Genomic DNA, 19,123 nt, shown 5'->3' on the forward strand with positions numbered 1-19,123 from the left:
GAGCGTTAGGCTCAGACTATCCCACCATGTCTCACCTGTGGCCCTACCCTGACCCCCAAAATATGCTTAGAAAAACAATTAGAAATAAATATGCAAAAACATTAAAAATAATTTATGGGGCCAGTCTTGGGATTATCCTTTTCTACATTTTTATATGTTTAAAAGTTTTATAATTAGAAAATGTTTATTGTGCAATTTTTCCTTTATAGGAGGTGGCAAGAACAGGGCAGAGTCCCTTGAGTGCATGTAGACACCTGCACGACACCACTGGAGTGTAGGCCTCGTTCAGTTGCACTCACGCTAGTGTGTACAGGTCTGTGTGATCGAAACAGAACCCTTGCACTGCTGGGAAGGGCCTGCCTCACACTACTCCTGTGCTTCTCTGTGTAGCCCTGGATTCTGCAGTTCTCTTTTGTATACCCTCCTGTCTTTTTTTTTTTTTCTTGTACTGGGGATTGAACCTAGGGCTTTGCACAACCTAGGCTAGTGCTCTACCACTGAGCTACATCCCCAGCCATTTTAAAAAATATTTTCAAATTTTGAAACAGGGTTTTGCTGAGTTGCTTAGGCTGGCCTTGAATTTGCAACCTTCCTGCCTCTACCTCCCAAGTAGCTGGGATTGCAGGTTTGCACTATTGTGCCCAGCTCTCTTGTGTCTCTTGTTGCAGTTTCATAGTTTTCACTTAGATCCAGGATCTGTTTTGCATCAATTTCCACTTCAGTGAGTTGAGTAATATGGTGTGAGCTTTAGCTCAGGATTTGTTTCTCTGCTTGTGGATGTCTAGTGGCTCTGCACCACAGAACCTTCCTTCTGTTATGTCTGTGCTCTTTTGTGAGGTGGATACTGAGGTGTGGCCACAGGAGAGACTCACTGTACAGAGGTGGACAAGGTGCTGCAACCATGCAAGGTTACATGGAAGAGACTCTGGGAGTCAGGGGCCAGGAAGTGAGAGAGAGGATGGTCACGGCCATGGCTTTCCTTAGGGTTTCTGGGGAAAAGACAAGGCACGATGGGCAGATAGCTTAGTTGGCAAGTGTTATGGTTTAGATCTGAAATTTGCCCCCGAAGTCTCAGAGGTGGGGCTTTTGGAAGGTAATTGGATCATAGCAACACTGACCCACTGATGAGTTCTTAGCTAAATGTGCTATGTGCCTTTGGAGGGTACCCCCCACCCCCTTCTGTCTCTCAGCTTCCTGGATGCTGTGAGGTAAGCAGCTTTCCTCTGCCATATTCTGCCTTGGAGCCAAACAACCACGGACTGAATCCTCAGAAATGTGAGCCAACATAAATATTTCTTCCTTTAAATTACAGGTGTTGAGTATTTTGTCCTAGTGGTGGGAAACTGACTAATACAGAAAATTAATACTGAGAGTTGAGTTGTTGCTGATTGTGTGGTTCAGTAGCCTTTGGAACTGGCCTGTGGGAGGAGTTTGGAAAGGTTTGGAGGTGACAGCTAGAGTGCCTAAAATGCTGTAAGCAGAGTAAGCAGAGATTGTTAGGAGATTTGGGCAAGAGCTCAGAAGACCAAATGCTGATAGGAATGTGGATAATAAAGTCCACAGACTCCTGAGGTTTCAGATGGGAACAAGGACTCTACTGGAAAATGGACCAGAGGTCATATGTGTATCATTTTGGCAAAAAATTTATCCACCTATGTTTTGCCCATGTCCTAAGACTTTGTGTGAGGCTGAATTTAAAGGTAGAGGACTAATTGAGCTGGCAGAGGAAATTTCAAGCCAGCTCAGTGTTCAGGCTGTTGCATGGGTATTGCTGGTACTTTTAGTCAGATTTTTAGTGAGAACTGGGAGCAAATAGTAAAGCCAAAAGATGTAAAATATTTGCACTTTCACCAGAAAGTGCCTGTAAAGTTGGGGCTATGGAAAGCATGGTTACTGAAAAGATTGGCATTAAAAAGAAGCCAAGTGGGCTGGGGATTTATCTCAGTGGTTTTGTCTCCTGAAGCACAAGCACAAGGACCTGAGTTCGATCCCGGATACCAAAAAAAAAAAAAAAAAAAAAAGAAGCCAAGTACTCTCCATCAGGACAATAGGAAAGACTCCTTGATGTTATCTCAGAAATATACTAAACCACACCCTTCGAGGGCTCAAGGGTATAAAAGAGTAAACTCCTTTGAAAGCCTCTGCTTAGAGAAAAGAGCCCTAGGGTGCCCTGTTCATTCAGACCCTCTTGGGGAAGTGAACCTATGTTCCATCAGAGGCCATGTGATGGTCCAGGGGGGCCAGGCTACTCCTGCTCAACCTGGTGGCACACCTTGGTACTCATTTTTCGAGGATGCAGAATACAAGAGTTATCAGGTCATGGAGGGCTCCACTCAGATTTCAGAGGAAGGCCTGGGAGGTCAGGCAGCGTGCCCTGAGAGGATGCTGTGTGAAACTGTAAGAGTGAAGCCAACGGTGCAGTGGAGACCCCAGGAAATTGGAGATGCTCAAAGCTGAGTTTGCCTTGAGTCTCAGAGGAGTCTTTGGAGCTGGACTTTTCAGCAGTGCTGGAACTGTTAAGATTTTGGCAACTCAGGGCTGGGGATTTAGCTCAGTGGTTTTGCCGCCTACTGCGCAAGCGCAAGGACCAGAGTTCGATCCCCGGTAACAACAAAAAAAAAATGTCAGTTTTAAAAGATTTTGGCAACTCAGAGTGACTGTAGCATTTGCATAACGAAATGGATATGAGCTTTTTTTTTTGGTACCAGGGATCCACCTTGGGACCTTGCACTTACAAGGCAGGCGGCGGAACCATTGAGCTAAATCGCTGGCCCTGGATATGAGCTTTTGGGGTGGAATGTATGGTTTGGATCTAAAATATCCCCCCTAAAGTCTCATGTGTTCAGGGGTGAAACTTTTGAAAGGTGATTGGGTTGGAGGGTGCTATGGGGGATCCATCCATCCAGAGTTCATAGCTGAATGTGCTGTTGGGAGGCGGGGCCTGGCTGGAAGAGGTGGTCACAGGGGTGTGTCTTGGAAGTGTGTATTCTTGTTCTGAGCTCTTCCTGTCTCTCTGCTTCCTGGCTGCCATGAGGTGAGCAGCTTTCTTCTGCCAGGCCCATCTGCTATGACATTTTCATCTAGGAGCCATCTGAACATAGACTGAATCCCCTGAACTGTGAGGCAATTAAACCTCTCCTCCTCTAAGTTGAACCATGAGCCAGATTAAAGCTGTTCTTTAAGTCATGGATGTTGGGTGTTCTGTGGTGAATATAGCTAGTTTGAATAACCTGGGTGGAATTTGGACTATGATAGTGATTTCTAGTTGCCTGGCACCTGGAATGATTCTTACAGCAGGATATTGCCTCCTGGTTATTGGTCTTTTATCCTACAACTTTGTTGAGTTCATTAATTAGTTCTAGGAGGGTTTTTATTTTTGTGGTTACCTTGGAATCTTCTATTTAAACCTACTGTTATTTGCATATAGGCCTGGGAGGGTGTGGAGGAAGTCTAGCCTTCTCATTCTTTTCCAACCTCACAGTGGGGAAGGCGAGCTCCCTGGGGCACCCTTTATGTATGTATGTATGTATGTATGTATGTATGTATGTATGTACCGGGGATCAAACTTAGGACCTTGTGCTTGTGAGACAGGTACCAGAACCACTGAGCTAAATCCCCAGCCCTGGGGGACCCTATTTTTAAAAGCTTAGTATTTATTGAGCCCCTACTCCCACTTCTTTAGAACATCTGATTTGTGGCATGGGTTCTGTGGGCTGAGGTTGGTTCTGACTTCTGTGCACTCACATTTATAGTCACGTAGTGTGAAGGGCACTTTCGCTGAGAAGTTAGGACAGAGGGGTGGGAGTAGCTCCTTTCATCTCTGACCAGTGCACATGTCTCAGCCCGTGGATGAGCTGTAGCTTCTGTCACCAGCTGCATCCTTCTATTTGTTACTAATAGGAACCTGTATATTCACAGGAAATGTGGTTGCATATGAGACCAAGGTTATTTTCCTTTTCCTGTCCTTCTCCTTCTCCCTTTCCCTTTCCCTCTTGTCTCCTTCTGTCCCTTCTTCTTTTCTTGCATCTTTTTTCTTGTGGAATTGGGGATTGAATCTAGGACCTTCACACTGAGCTACATCCCCAGCCCATTTTTATTTTTTGAGACAGGGTCTTGCTAAGTTGCCCAGACTGGTCTTGAGTTTGTCAGCCTCCAGAGTATTGGGATTATAGGCCTGTGCCACTATACCTGGTTCAATTTTTTCTTTTTAAAGAAATACACATTGGAGCTGGGTGGTGGCACTTGCCTTTAATACCAGCACTCAAGAGGCTGAGGAAGGAAGATAGGTGTAAGTTGGAGGTCAGCTTGGCCACATAGTGAGTTCAAGGCCAGCCTGAACTACACAGCAAGACCCTGTCTCAATAAAACAAACAGAAATAGGCATCGGATTTTATGGTGCCTTCTTTCTTTTTTTTTTTTCTGTGCTGGGGATCGAACTCGGGTCCTTGCACTTGCAAGGCAGGTGGTGAAACCACTGAGCTAAATCCCCTGCCCGCATCAGATTTTATAATGTTGATCACTGAGTAGAAGTCAGTACTTAATCTTATTTTAACTTATTCTTACTTTTCAGGATATTCTTATTTTGAATAAATTTAGAATAATTTACTAATATGCATGGTAACTTATTCTGAAGTGTTGAGTAACTAGTCTGGTAGAAGATACTGATGTGACAGCTGTTCTTACCCATCCCTCTGAGCAGAGTGGTGCTGAGTGTCTCTCTCTCCTTTGCAGGTCGTGCTGGGCGGGTGTCTAAAGGGTACTGTTACAGACTGGTGCCTCGGGACTTCTGGGACACGTGCATCCCTGATCATGTCAAACCGGAGATGCTGGTAATGTGCTTCAGGCATTGCAAAGTTAGTCTTTTATAGAAAAGTGATTTTCTGAACAGTTTACTATAACTTTAATGTCACATAATTTTGATCCCCAAAAGCTCACTGACTGCGCTTGTCTGTGGTCACAGAACTAACTCACCACTTACTAAGCACTAGGCGCTTTCCCCTCTCCTGTTCTTGTTGTTGGTTTTTTTTGTTTGGCACAGGGATCAACTAGGGTCTTTGTGCTTGCGCAGCAGGTGGTGAAACCACTGAGCTAATCCCCGGGCCCCCCCTCACATTCTTAATGAGAAGAATGTTTTCTGGTAGCTGCTGACTTTACGAGAGCATTATCCTTAAGTACTGCTGTTTTCTGTTACCTTTTGTAGTGAATAATTGTGGATCCACTTTTTTCTTTCTTCTTTGTCTTTCCTCTCTCCTCCCTCTTTCTCTTTCTTGCCCATTTCTCTTGTCTTCCTATTTTTCCTTCTTTCACTTCCTATCTTTGTCTCTTTCTCCTCTCTTCTCCTCTCTCACCTTTCTGTTTTTTTTTTCTTTGCTTCTCCTCTTATTTCTCGCTCTAGAACACCAGTCATGTGAATAGGCTAATTTCGTTCTCTTCTTGTCTCTAAACTCGTTTTGTTCTCCTCAGCGCTGTCCACTAGGAAGCACAATATTGAAAGTGAAGTTACTTGACATGGGTGAACCGAGAGCTCTGCTGGCAACTGCCCTTTCTCCACCTAGTCTGAGTGACATTGAGCGCACCATCCTTCTACTGAAGGAGGTAGGGCTGTGTGGAATTCATTAATGGTGGAAAAAGCCAAGATTTTTTTTTAGTAGGGGAACCTAAATTTCACAATCTTTTTTTTTTTTTTTTTTTTGGTACTGGGGATTGAACTCAGATCCTTGCAGTTGCAAGGGAGGCGGCAGAACCACTGAGCTAAATCCCCGGCCCCTAAATTTCACAATCTTTTAGGTGTTTTGACTGTTGTAAATGGTCAGCATGTGCTTGTAAAAGCCTCTGCTCACTGAGGGGTGACTTCCGGTCCCACGCCTGTTGTTCAGAGCAGCCCTGTGGCGGGTCTTGCCAAGGTGCACCCTCTCCTCCTTTACCTTGCCCTTGCATCCCCAGTGCCTCTTGCCTGATGCGCTCTGGTCTTCTGTTGCCCGTCAGTTTGTTCCTCACTCTCCCCTAGTCCACTCCTCCCCTTTGTCCTTGCTCTCTGCCCATTACTGGAGCCCTGCTCTTCCACTTTGGACTCCATGGCCCACTCCTGACTCATGCGCGGCTCTTCCAGTGTGCGGTCCTGGCCTTTGGACTGGCTGGGTCCTAGTCCGCACACCGCTGGGGCTGTGGGTATTCTGCTTCTGACCCTTGAAGCTGGGGATGCTACTGGTGCCTTATCCTCAGATGTGATACCTGCTTCTGTGAAATACACTTTGTCAAGTTAAGGAAAGTTTTTTCTTCCCTCATACATAGTTTAAATTTTTATGATGAGTGACTGTGTGCTACGGTTGTTGGGTCATTTATTTATTACTGTGCATTCTGTATTTGTTAATTTGTGAGCTAAGTAGACATTTGTGAACCTCTTGTTACCTCCCAATGTCATACTTTTACAAAATAGTAAAACAGTAAAAGTTTGAAGAACAAATTTAAAATATTTTTGTGGTATCATCAACCTTGCATGAATTGACTTAGGTGTCTTTTAGAACATTAGTCGCCAAAATTTGGTCTTTATTTCCTGCTTTGCACTCTCTGCCGTAAGGATGAAAAGGGTGTGCATGAATCAGTACTCGGTAATAGCGCTGATTTATTTTATAAAGGTGGGTGCACTTGCGGTTAGTGGGCAGAGAGAAGACGAAAGCCCCCATGATGGCGAGTTGACCTTCCTGGGAAGAGTGTTAGCCCAGCTCCCAGTCAGTCAGCAGCTGGGTAAACTCATAGTGCTGGGACATGTGTTTGGATGCCTGGATGAATGTCTCATCATCGGTAAGTGTGAGGACGGGTGGCCCTAAGGAGCTCATGGAGCCACCGTCTAACATCTCCCTTCTCTGTGTTTTCTGTTAGCAGCTGGACTTTCGTTGAAGAATTTTTTTGCGATGCCTTTTCGGCAGCATCTTGATGGATATAGGTATTTAACATTTGTGTCATAAGGCTCACCTCATCTGGCTGCTGGCCTTGAGACTTCTGTTATCTGTTTGCAGGAACAAAGTGAACTTCTCTGGCAGCAGTAACAGTGACCCCCTTGCGCTTGTGGAGGCGTTTAAGGTGAGTGCCTGCACCACCTGCGGTGGCCGCCACAGGTTGCAGGGCGTCCGCATCCCCTGGCAGGAGCGGAGGGATGTGTAGGGTCACTGACGTCCATTGTTAACTAACAAACTACTGGAAGAAGAGCTGGGTGGGGATGGGGGCCAATTTCATGAAATTGGTTGAAAACATTAAATCAGTACATTTTCCTGATCATTGTGTTGAAATTGGAACCTTAAATTTTAATCAGTAAATTGTTTTGAAACTGTAGTCATTTACTTTTAGATGTGGCAGGCTTGTCGACAGCGGGGAGAGCTGCGGCATCCCAAGGTTGGTCACGTTTCCTTTCTGTTTCCTTGTGGACAGCTGCAAGAATCAGACTGCCTGCGAGTCTCTCTCAGCTCCGTCACTGTGTTTGCCTCTGTGGCACTAAGGCCTGAACGGCTGTCACTGTAGACAGTTGTCATGAGCTGTCTGCAGCTGGCAGGCCGTGATCTTCTTGCTGTGTCTTTGGCAGTGCTGCTTACCCACAGCTCCCCCTTGCCCACTGACCTGGCTGTGGGTGGTGGGCTAGTGTGTGTTGGTTCAGAATGAAGAACCCTGTAGCCTTTGCTCTTTTTAATTTACAAGGAATTTAGCCCAGTAGTCTCCATTTCTTTCTTTCTTTTTTTTTTTTTTTTTTTTGTCAAATTTGTTCTCTACCTAACTGATTAGGCTCCAAAGACTGTGGCTAGATCTGTCTGTGTGTAGGTTTGCTGCATCTGGTAGGTCTCTACCAAGGAGTCCGTAAGCTGCCCTGTGAAGAGGCCCGTTAGCCTGGTGTTGTAGCACACGCCTGTATCCCAGCTACTTGGGAAGATGAGGCAGGAGGCAAGTTAAAGGCCAACCTGGCTGATTTAGCAAGATACTGCCAAAAAAAGCTGGAGATGTAGCTGAGTGCTACAGCACTGCCAGAGCATTTGCCCAGGTAGCATGTTTGAGGGCCTGGATTCCATCCTGAGTACCACATTAAAAGCAAAACGAAACAGCTGCTGTGTTTCAAACACTCAGCTATCATATCTTCCTTGTTGGTATGCCACCTGTCTCATGTTTTTACCAGCCCAGTCAAGTTGTGTCTGCTTTTAATTTTGGGACAGGTAAACTCTTAAGAAGAGCTGTCCCTGTAAGCGTTTGAGGTTGGGGCCTGTGTATTCTGGCTTCAGTGTGAATTAGAAGCACCTGGAGAGTGTGTAGGTGTTCACTCCAGGGCACTATTCAATGGCATTATTTTACATTTATCTCGATTTTGGATGAGACGCATGTACAAAGTAGGCAGATGAAACTCTAATGTATTACCTTGACTTTGAATGTTATGCTTTGATGTATTTAAAGGATGAACTTGACTGGGGACGGCTAAATTACATTCAAATCAAGAGAATTAGAGAGGTAAGTTACAAATTCTTTGATTAAATGGGGTAAATAAAACTGATTTATCAGATCAAGCTCCAGCAATGCACAGGGCTGTAATGAGCATGCCTCTTCTAGCAGGAGTGCCAGTATCTTCACCTGAAGCATGGCACCTGCTTGTGTCCCCAAAAGTACCTTTTTCAGGTGAAGCCCCCCATGGTTTAGCAGGGAATGGGTGTGTTACCTTGTCAGATACCTCTTGTGTATCAAGATAAGCAAGTGGTCTTTTCACTGTTAATTGCATGCATTATGGGTTTCTTGCTGTTGATCTTGCCTTGGGTTCTTGGAATGAACCTCTGTGATTGTAATATTTTCTCTCACAGCACTGCTGGGTTTTGACTGCCAGTGTTTCCTCTAGAATTTCTGCAAGTGTAGCATAAGTGGAACTGGCTGGTGCATTGTGTGTGCACACACATGTGTACATAACACGACCAGATTTTGGCATTAGGTTTGTGTCACCCTGGTAGGATGAGCATCTTTCTGTGCTCAGGAGTAGTTGAGGGATCAGTTTAGTAGCTGGGGGTGTGTTTCTTTTAAACCGATAGAACTCGTCTGTAAAAGCACTTGGGACCAGTGCCTTTTGAGGGACAATTTTTTGTTAGTAGTGTATGTTTGTGGTCCGTAATAACTACATTCATTCTGGGGACTCGGTGCACATATGTAGCACATCCTGGTCATTTTTACTCTCACCTCCACCCTCCCCTTTCTCACTGAGCAGCACATTTAAAAACAACATTTCCAATTTCCCCGATAAGTTATTGATCCTTTCTGGTTTCTAACTCTTTTAAAGTCATTCTTGATGAAATTGGTTTTTATTCAATAATTCACTTTTTATAGATCTTCAGGTTTATTGCGTGTGTAGTTTGTAAGCAGTCTTCTTACTTTAATTTCAAATTTGTGTTCAGTGGTAACAGCTTTCTCAGCATGAAGATTGCGTGTTTGTGTCCTCTCATTCTTTCTTGGCTGTGGTAATGTGGTACACTGTCGGTGTCAGGGACCCTTGTGCTAAGGCCTTCCTCAGTGGGCCTGTCTTTTCCAATGTTCCCACAGCAGATTTCAATGTGTTTTCATAGGTGGCTGAGCTGTATGAAGAGTTGAAGAGTAGAGTCTCACAGTTCAACATGTATGTGGACCCGCAGCAGCCCAGCTTGGACCCAGAGTATCCGTACAAGCAGCGCTTCATCCTGCAGGTGAGCCTCTGGGGCTTCTGCTCGTTGGCCTGTGGGTGAAGGGGGGAGATCCACAGATACCAGCCTGGCTTCGGGGCAGGTTTGGAGGCCGCTGTGTTCACACCAAGTTTGGAAAGTAGGAGCCGTTCCTGTCTTCCCTTGTTGACACTCCTGGCGTGGGACTGGTGATGCAGACCTGCTTCTCCTTCCCAGAGAAAATGTTCCTTCTGGGGAGCACCAGCTGTCAGCTCAGTCCCGAGAGGCCCTTCTCTTGGAGCTTTCAGACAGGGAAGGTGCCCTGGAGGCAGCCTGTGCGTGTGGCTGTCCCCCTGCTGCCCTTGGAGGCGTGGGTGGAGAGGAAGAGCTGTGTGTGTGGAACCTCGCAGGCCTTCTGCAGGGAAGTGTGTCCTGGCAGGTGCTGCAGGGCTTCCAAGGTGGTTGAGGCATGCAGCATGGGGTTTGAGGTGGAAACCTGGGGACTGGGCATGCCGGGAATGCAAGTGCTTTCCTGGAGTAAAGCGGCTGAAGGCTAGGAGCTTCTGGGGTAGCGTGCTTCTCATGGGTGTGTTCCTGCTGAAGAAGGGACCCTTCGCAGGATGCCTTTTAGAAGTGACTATGAGATGCCAGCCCTTGGTCAGGGCTCGATGAGTTCTGTCTGCACACTGGGGGGTGTCTGAGCCATTGGTGTGAGTGTCAGGACAAGGGTGGAGAAAGCGAGTCAAGGCCCAGGCTCAGCCCACCTGTCTCCGGAGCCCCATTCTAAGAAGCTCTCCAGCTCCTTGAGGAAGGATGCACCCAGTGTGTGTTTCGCGGGGAAATGGCCAAGCGCTTCCCTTGACAGATGGGAGGCCCCATTTCTGTGCAGAAGATAACCATCCTTTACTCCCTGGGTGTGCATTTCTGCTGGGGTGAGATTAACACTCCGGGGAGGACACCTGAAAAAGCGATGGTGCTTCCTTGTGAACCTGAGCTTCTCTTCCAGGTTGTATTGGCAGGTGCTTTTTACCCCAATTATTTCACCTTTGGACAGCCTGACGAGGAGATGGCGGTGAGGGAGCTGGCTGGCAAAGACCCAAAGACGACTGTCGTGGTAGGTGCAGAGGGTGGGAAGCCACCCAGGTGTGGCAGAGTCATTTTTCCCAAGTGGTCAGCACAGAGCATTTTGTTCCTCTTTTTTTTTGGTACCAGGGATTGAACTTGGGTCCTTGAGCTTGCATAGCAGGTGGCAAAACCACTGAGCTAAATCCCCAGCCCTTGTTCCTCTTTTTTTAAGTGCTCTTCGGGCTTTCTAAAGTCAGGATTGTGTGTTTGGCCCTTCAGGTGCTTCTCCTTGGCCTTCAGGCTTTTCCTCCTTTCCTGTAGACCCAGTCTTCCCAGAAAGCCTGGAGAACTGGTGTGTTCATTAAAGACCCTTTTCCGTAAATTTGAGAATATTTTATTAATTAGCAACTTAATTATACACAAAGAAAAATGGCATTGCTTGGTGGCTTAGTACTGTGGTTTAAACCAGTGATCCCCTGAGTTGCATGTAGAACCACTCAAAGAGTGCTTAGTAGTTTTATTTTAAAATTCAAATTGGGGTCCTTACAGTCTAGGAAGGTCTGGGCTAGAAATCAGCATTTAAATGGTGTGTGCTTTGGCCTGAGGACAGCTCTGTGAACCAGGTGTTCATGCCCTACAGTGACATCAACACCTGGAGTACAGTGTTTGGGACTGGATTTTGATCGGCCTCCTTGGCTGGCATAAGCCCGAGTCTGATGTAGGGAGATGGAAAGCATTTGGTGAAGTCAGCTGGGCACTGCTCGCCTACTCTGGGTGTTGTTACACCTCCCTGTCTATCCTAAGGGAAGGGCCTGTGAGGAGGGCCGGAAGCAGGAGCGCGGAGGCAGCTGGTGCCGGTGCATGGTTTCGCCTGAAGGGGCAGCTGCACCTGAGGGGCATCAGCTTGGGCCCTCATCAGAGCGGACTGAGGCCTTTGTTGGTTTCCTGTCTCTGCTCTCCCCTCAGTGGTGTCCTTTCTTCAGATGTGCATTATGCAGGGTCCCTCAGGGACCTTAATCAGTTTCCATGTGTTCTGGAGGCCAGAAGTTAGTAGCTGGGCATCGGAAAGCTAAGTCACAGCTGGTTTGCTTAGCACTCCAGGGAGAAGCTGTGTGCAAAATACATTGCAGGCTTCTCTGAGCCTCACACTGGCCCTCGGAGTTGAGGGCCTATCATCTCCTAGTATGATAGTGAGTCCATAATTTTTTAAAAAAATTTTTATTGTTTTGTTTTGTTTTTGTTTTTGGTACCAGGGATTGAACTCGGGTCCTTGAGCTTGCACAGCAGGCGGCCAAACCACTGAGCTAAATCCCTGGCCGTGAGTCCATAATTTGCCTAAGGAGCCAGGCAGCTTCAGGGAGGGACGGAGTGGGAGCCGATTTGGTCCCATGTCTGAGCTGCCCTCCCTGGCCTGGTGCCCCCGAGGCCCAGTGGGCCTTGAGGTCAGCAAGAGCAGGAGGGCTGGGACAGCCGCCCTGCCGAGGAAACGCCCTCCTCTAATGAGTGGTGTGCTCTCCCTGAGTGAGGTTCCCTCTCGTCCTTCTACAGAGGTGTGATGCTCCACAGGCATATTTAGTCAGCTTGGTTATTTTTTGTTTTTGTTTTGTTTTTTGGTACTGGGGATCAAACTCGGGTCTTTGTGCTTGCACAGCAGGTGGCGAAACCACTGAGCTAAATCCCCGGCCCCAGCTTGGTTATTTTAATACCTTTAAAATAAAAGAGAACTAAGCAGAAATCTTAATTTTGCTGTTAATTGGACTATTTTCCTTTTTTTTTCTTGCACAATACTAGGGTGCTGAGGATTGAACTCAGGGCCTTCACACTGAGCTACATGCCCTGCCCTTTTTAAAATTTTGAGATAAGGTCTTCCTCAGTTACTGAGATGTCCAGACTGCACTCAGACTCCCAATCCTCCTGCCTGAGCCTCACCGAGTACTGTGATTATGTGTATGTACCATCATGCTGGCTTTTTTTGTGAGATGAAGTTTCACTATGTTGCCCAGACTGGTCTGGATCTCATGGGCTTAAACAGTCCTGCCTCAGCCTCGCTCTGGGGCTGCAGGTCCATGCTAGTTTAACAGGGCAAGAATTAATCTTTGTTGAACATATTAATTATTAAAACCTAGTTGGGCCAGGAATTTAGCTCAGTGGTTTCGTCGCCTGCTGCGCAAGCGCAAGGACCCAAGTTCGATCCTCGGTACCAAAAAAAAACCAAACAAAAAACCCCCCAAAAAACCTAGTTATGGGGCCAGGGATGTAGCTCAGCAGCACAATGCCTGCCTGGCAAACGTGAGGTCCTGAGTTTGATCCTTGGTACCAAAAAACCCCCCAAAACGAAAAACACCTAGTCATGGTTTAAAAGCCATTTATACACTGACCGATAGAGCTGTGGTAAAAGATGGGAAGCTGTGTTTTTCCTGACTGGGAGGATGAGCAGCGGCTCCAAGATCCAGTGGGGGACTGTCCTCTTAGTGCCCGAGTGGCAACTCTAACCGCCAGCACTGTGCTCTGTCCTACAGCTGAAGCGCATTCCTCCCTACGGATTCCTGTACTATAAACAACTGCAGTCCCTCTTTAGACAGTGTGGTCAGGTCAAGTCCATCGTGTTTGATGGTGCAAAGTAAGTAGCACATCCGATCCGTGTAACCAGCTGTCACTCCGAAGGGGCCCAGCGTGCTGCTTAACCATTTCAGGGCCAGGTCTAAGGCCCATGTTCACTCTCTGTCAGTCACTGAGGGTGCCTGGGATGAGGGTCGCTGATCACAGTCGTGAGTACCAGTTTGTCCCAAGTTGAAGCTCTGTTCAGTTGGCCCCATTTTATTAGCAGCTTGGGATTGAGTGATGTGTTGGAGAATCACTGGGAATTATTTTCAACAAGAAATGCTTATGCTCAAAAAGGACAACAGTTTTAAAATTGATTTTCAGTTTTGAAAATTAGAAATGTTTTCCCATGTTCTGTCCATGTTTAAAATTTTCTTAACTTGACAAAGCATTATAAGTCTAGTTAATGAGAACAAACACTTTTTCTTTGATTAATGTCCATTTTACTTGAGTTGAACATCTTAAATACATTTTCAGTTTGGATTAATTCTCTTCAACATTTTAAATTCCATTTCTATGATTAATATATTGGTTTTCTTTGTAGGCCTATGAATTTCTTTGAAGACAAATTCATAACCCCAACAAAGAAAACATTTCTAAGTACACTTAACAATCTTAGGCTTTTCTTTTTCTTTTTTCTTTTCTTTTTGTTTGTTTATTTGTTTGGTACCGGGGATCGAACTCGGGTCCTTGCACTTGCACAGCAGGCAGCAGAACCACTGAGGTAAATCCCTGGCCCTTTTTTCTTTTATTTTTGAGACAGGGTCTCGCTATGTAGTTCAGGCTGGCCTTGAACTCATGGGAACCCTCCTGCTTCAGCCTCCCATGTGTTGGGCTTATAGGTATATACCACCACGCCCTGCTTACGTTCAACATTCTTATAGATTGAATGAATTAAACTTGTGTCTGAAGTTTTCTGACATATGATATAAACTGCAAGCAGTCAAACTCTTCGCCACAGCTTTAAAATCACTGCCCCAGCCTGGCAGCTCACAGGCCCATTGCCATTTGTGAACAGAGTCCTGGGCCTGGGTTGGGTGCATCCCATGTTCCCTGGTTAAGCCAACGGTCAGAAGGTGGCGATCTCATTGTTCACTAGTCTTTACTCTGGCTTGGAGTCTGTATTTGTTTCATAGATTTTCCTGTCTGGAATTTTTTATTGGGATTTAATTATATTTTACTGCACTCTCATTATTTTGACTTTTTAGTCACAGTATTTGGGGCAGAAGCAGTATTTGCTTTGGCGATGGCAGTACCAGTTGTTGTGACTCAAGTGTGGTGAGCAGGACTGCAGGCCTGCTCTGGAGAGCCCACGTGAGGTCTGGGGCGCCCTGTGCATGGGGGCGCTGGGGGAGTGTGGTGAGCCCCGCGAGCATGTGTCTGCTGTGAAACGTCGTGGGAGAGGGCCAGGGCAGGACCAGCGACGCTCACCAGGGCCCCTGGGGTAAGGGGAGGCAGCCAGTGGGACGGGCTATCTGGGTCCCACGGGAGGAGAGCTCAGGACTGAGCAACCTGTGGCAAATGGCTTGGTGGGAGCAGGCTTTGCGTCCAGATGGATTCTGATTTGGGGGTCAGGCACAGTCTTTCCAGGGGCCTTTTGTGGCAGACTGATGAGTAGGAAGTGAACAGGTGGGCACGCGGAGACCCCACATACTCCGCTCTGGTCTGTGTTCTAGGCGCTTCGTGCCATACCTGGGGTAGAGGAATCAGAAGGGGAAGCCAGTCTGGAGTCTCGAAGGTGTCGGGCAGGAGCACAGTGGGGCCAACCTGGTGCCAGCAGAAATGAAGAGGCAGCAGGTGGGGAAGGAGCACTTGGGTTTGGCTGTCGATTGCCTTTGGAGAGCAAGGAGAGATGAGCTGAGGAGGAGCCGGCTTCCCGGGCAAGGGATGCAGGCTTGCAACGGAAAACCAGGAGGAAGGTAGTCCAGAGCTCAGGAGACAGTATTTCTTCTTAATTTTTTTTTTTTTTTTTTGATACCGGTGCTCAAACTTGGGTCCTTGCGCTTTCGAGGCAGGTGGAACCACTGAGCTAAATCCCCGGCCAGCAGACAGTATTTCTAGAGAGAGACTTAAGAGCCCTGCAAAGAAGGATGAGGATGACAGAAACAGAAGTGCTTAACTACTTACCAGTCCAATTATTTAAATACAGGCTGACCAAAAATTGCATTTTTCATTAATTTTTATAAGATAATAGGAAATATAAAAATGACAATTTTATCAGATTTATTCAATAATTTTTCAGTGTATGGTATGTCTTAAAACATTCAGTACACAATTCAGAGTTACAATCTGGGCAGTAGTAACTAGTCTCTTTCTGAATTCTTTTTGCATTATTGTCTGTCTTTGAACAACACTTTACACTGTCATATTGGCCTTTCCTTCTTTTTCTGTGGGTGGTATAATTTCAACAAAGTGTCTCCCCACTAAATGTAATGGCGAAGACATCCATGACGCACATTCTGATTGGTGTTTCACTATCCCATATTTTTCAATTATTTGGTCCTTTAGACCTAATTAAATTGTAAACGACTTTTTGAACCCTCTTTTTTTTTTTTTTGGTACCGGGGATTGAACTCAGGACCTTGCGCTTATGAGGCAGGAGGTGGAACCACTGAGCTAAATTCCCGGCCCTGAACCCTCTTGTTTTGAATAAATAACAAAGGAGTTCCCATTGTTTGATCCTGAAGGTGCATAAATATTTTATAATAATATTTTTTCCTCGCTTTTTGATTATAGGCCAGCTTGTTACATGTTGGTCAACTCTGTCAACACCACCCATAGAATTATTATAATCACTGACCACTATTGGAGTTTTTTTTTACTTTTGTTCTTTCAAGTGCTATCATTTCTGTATTGTGAATAGCTGACAATAAGGAGATGTCTTTTTTGTCTTTCCATCTCATAACAGGCTTTTCCTCTTTGATGTGTAACACTTCTCACTGTCTCAGTTTTTCCTTTTGCGGATCTTTGGCTCTTCCTTCCTGTTCAGTCTGTGTCCTAAATCTGTCCATTTTGTGTTGCAAAAGAACACCACTGAGGGGCCGGGGATTTAGCTCAGTGGTTCTGGCGCCTGCCTCATAAGCGCAAGGTCCCGAGTTCAATCCCCGGTACCAAAACAACAACAACAACAACAACAACAACAACAACAAAAACAAAACAAAAGAACATCACTGAGGGGGCCGGGGATTTAGCTCAGTGGAACCTCACCTGCCTCGCAAGCACAAGGTCCTGAGTTCAAACCCCGGTACCGCAACAAAAAAACCAAAAAAACCAAAAGAATACCACTGAGTTCTGGAGAAGTATAAACATTATATCTAATATACTTATAGTAAGAGTTTTTATAGATTATAATACAAAATTATAGGTTATTTTTCACAAAATGAACACGATTAGTAAAAGAAAATAACAGAATTTATTAGATTTCACTAGAAACAAACATCAAAGGTGAATACAACATTCTGAATAAGAAAGTAGGCAAAAAATAATTGATATAAACAAACAGATGCAGGAGAGTATCTCATGCAAACAAGAATTGGCTGGTTGAAATGACACCTGCACGAGCAACACTTGAGACAGTACGCAGACAGAGGCGCGCCTGGGAGATGCTCGGGTGCATGGCTAAGTGGCCAAATTGGGCAGCGGTAGGAGGGAAATGCATGCTTGACCTGGTAGTGGGGAAAGCCAGGGATCTGCTGGGGTGACGAGGAGGATGAGGACAAGCAGGTGTGAAAGCAGCAGAGGGGCTCGGGAGGTGAGCTGCAGGCAGCAGGGTGCTCAGTGAGCAGGCTCTGCAGGAAGGGGTCTGACTCAGGTGGTGCCCTCACCACGCTCTGTGGCTCGGGGCCCTCCCATGTCACCCAGAATGACACATGGCCAGGACAGAGAGTGCCATGCACCATCTGTCGCAGTGGGGCTCTGAGTCTGCACAGGGCTCCTCAGCGGCACACTGCAAAGCCCACCCACCTGGTGCCTCTGTCCTTCGTCCCCCGGAGCTGCTGCCCTGCACACACACATAGTGTCCACGTGCAGCTTTTTCCTTCCTTCCAGGAAACGTCCGGCAGGTCTCCTGCTCTGGGCTGGGTTCTCAGCCCTCTGCACTGTTGGGCCCGGGGAGGGCGGGGCTCCGTCGGTGTTCATTGGCGATCGACTCCGTGGTGGTTTGGGGGCTCACCGGGGTCTCTGAGCTGTGCACGGTGTGGCTTTCTGTGTATGCTTTATATCGTGATATTAAACCAACCCCTTCGTTCTGTTATAACTATGATCATTAAGATTTCTTGGCTGATGCTTCCATGTTGATTTAGTATTTATTCTGCATTATACTATACGGGATGATACCTAGCTTCAAGTTGATGAATTGTCATTGTAACTTCTATTTTCCCTAGTGACTTTTTAAAAAAATCAATCAATACTTCTTATGGGTTAATTATCCCAACAAGTTATTGAATATTGCAGAGTGAGGTCCAGTGAGAATTTCTGCTGCTATTGAGAGAAATTTACATGTGATTGTTTTTAAAAATCAGATGCCTGAGCCGGGAATTCAGCTCAGTGGTTCCGGTGCCTGCCTCGCAAGCACAAGGTCCCGAGTTCGATCCCGGGTACCAAAAAAAAAAAAAAAGTCAGATACTTGGTAAATGCTTTTTTATTTATATTTGTGGAACAGAGCCTTTGTGGAGTTTTCCCGGAACCCAACAGAGAGATTTAAAACCCTCCCTGCAGTGTATATGGCAGTGAAGATGTCCCAGCTGAAAGTGTTCCTGGAGCTCCGTGTCCATGCTGCCGAGGACATAGAAGGGAAGGTGCAGGGAGAGGTGGCGTCGAAGGTCCGGAACACGAGGTATTTCCGGAGGGCGCCACTGCAGCTCCCTTTGCCAGTGCTGCTTCCTCAGGACCGTGAGCCCCACTTTAGCTTTAGCTCGTGTAACAGACTCTGGCTGTGTAGTCAGGTGGCACTGCCATTGAACCTCAGTTTCACCAGCCCTGTGTGTGCTGCGCACTTTACCCTCTCAGAGCCTTGCTGTTCATCTGTGTAATAGATCCGCTTGTCGTGCAAGGCTGTTGAGAGGGTTGAGTGAGAGTGTTTATATAGTTTCCAGTTTAAATTAGGGATGAAGCCCTAATGTTAACTTCATTTCTGCCTTCTTATGTTTATGTTTCCTTTTGAGAATTTCTTTTTAAGCAGAGTGGAACTTGTTTTGTTTCCACGCAGCTGAGGGTAGACACCGTAGCAGGGCAGCTGGGTGCCTGTGTGCTTGCAGCACAGGCTGCCCAGCAGTGCCATGGCCCCTGCCTGGTGTGTGGAGAAGGGCAGGGCCCTGGCTCTTGGCAGCAGGCGCTGTGTGTGCTGCTCCTCTTCATAACAGAGTCCTTGCCTCTGGCCACCTTGGTAGGAAGTGTAATTTATCACTGCTTACTCGTGATCTGGGTGATTCTAGGGCGAGTTTGGCAGGTGACGCAGGGAAGTGTGCTCCTTCTGCTTGCCTCCCGTGCGTGGCGTTCTCGCTTCTGAGCGGTCAGCAGTGAGGGGTCGAGGCCTTGGCATGGAGAGGCCATTCTGCTTTGCCAGAGCCAGTTCCAGCCAATGCTGCACAGTGCTGGTGACGGCTGAGCCGTTCATCAGCGAGGGAAGGGGGTTAGAATGCTCTTACAGCGCTCTCCTCCCTTTTAGGATGACAGTGTTAGGAAGGGAAAGTTTTATGTCTTATCGCATTTGTCTTTCTTATCCAGAAGTTTGGATATGAAGGAATTTACTGTCTTACTACTCTACAGGATGAATGGCATTTCTTGGGCTTAGTAGACAATTGTGTGTC

General features: G+C 46.6%; 1 protein-coding gene across 6 annotated transcripts in view; it reads left to right on the top strand.

The window, feature by feature from the left end:
- The window catches only part of Tdrd9 (tudor domain containing 9), a 93,753-nt gene that overhangs the window by 52,056 nt on the left and 22,574 nt on the right, over positions 1 to 19,123 (top strand). For 5 of the 6 annotated variants that reach the window (XR_002389080.2, XM_004837467.3, XM_021243750.2 and 2 more), the window contains 11 exons: positions 4,732 to 4,829; positions 5,464 to 5,595; positions 6,636 to 6,801; positions 6,880 to 6,943; positions 7,017 to 7,080; positions 7,345 to 7,389; positions 8,431 to 8,484; positions 9,579 to 9,695; positions 10,657 to 10,764; positions 13,235 to 13,335; positions 17,977 to 18,150. Coding sequence is in view for 5 of the 6 variants with exons in the window: in XM_004837467.3 (XP_004837524.1) it covers positions 4,732 to 4,829; positions 5,464 to 5,595; positions 6,636 to 6,801; positions 6,880 to 6,943; positions 7,017 to 7,080; positions 7,345 to 7,389; positions 8,431 to 8,484; positions 9,579 to 9,695; positions 10,657 to 10,764; positions 13,235 to 13,335; positions 17,977 to 18,150 (1,123 nt within the window). In the remaining variant the exon portion in view is untranslated. The remainder of the gene's footprint in view (positions 1 to 4,731; positions 4,830 to 5,463; positions 5,596 to 6,635; positions 6,802 to 6,879; positions 6,944 to 7,016; positions 7,081 to 7,344; positions 7,390 to 8,430; positions 8,485 to 9,578; positions 9,696 to 10,656; positions 10,765 to 13,234; positions 13,336 to 17,976; positions 18,151 to 19,123) is intronic. The other variant, XM_021243746.2, reaches the window with a different exon arrangement.

This window comes from Heterocephalus glaber, unplaced genomic scaffold (assembly GCF_053883595.1).
Source record: "Heterocephalus glaber isolate CG9 unplaced genomic scaffold, H.glaber_assembly_v1.0 deba00001608, whole genome shotgun sequence".
In the NCBI taxonomy this organism is placed as follows: Eukaryota; Metazoa; Chordata; class Mammalia; order Rodentia; family Bathyergidae; genus Heterocephalus; species Heterocephalus glaber.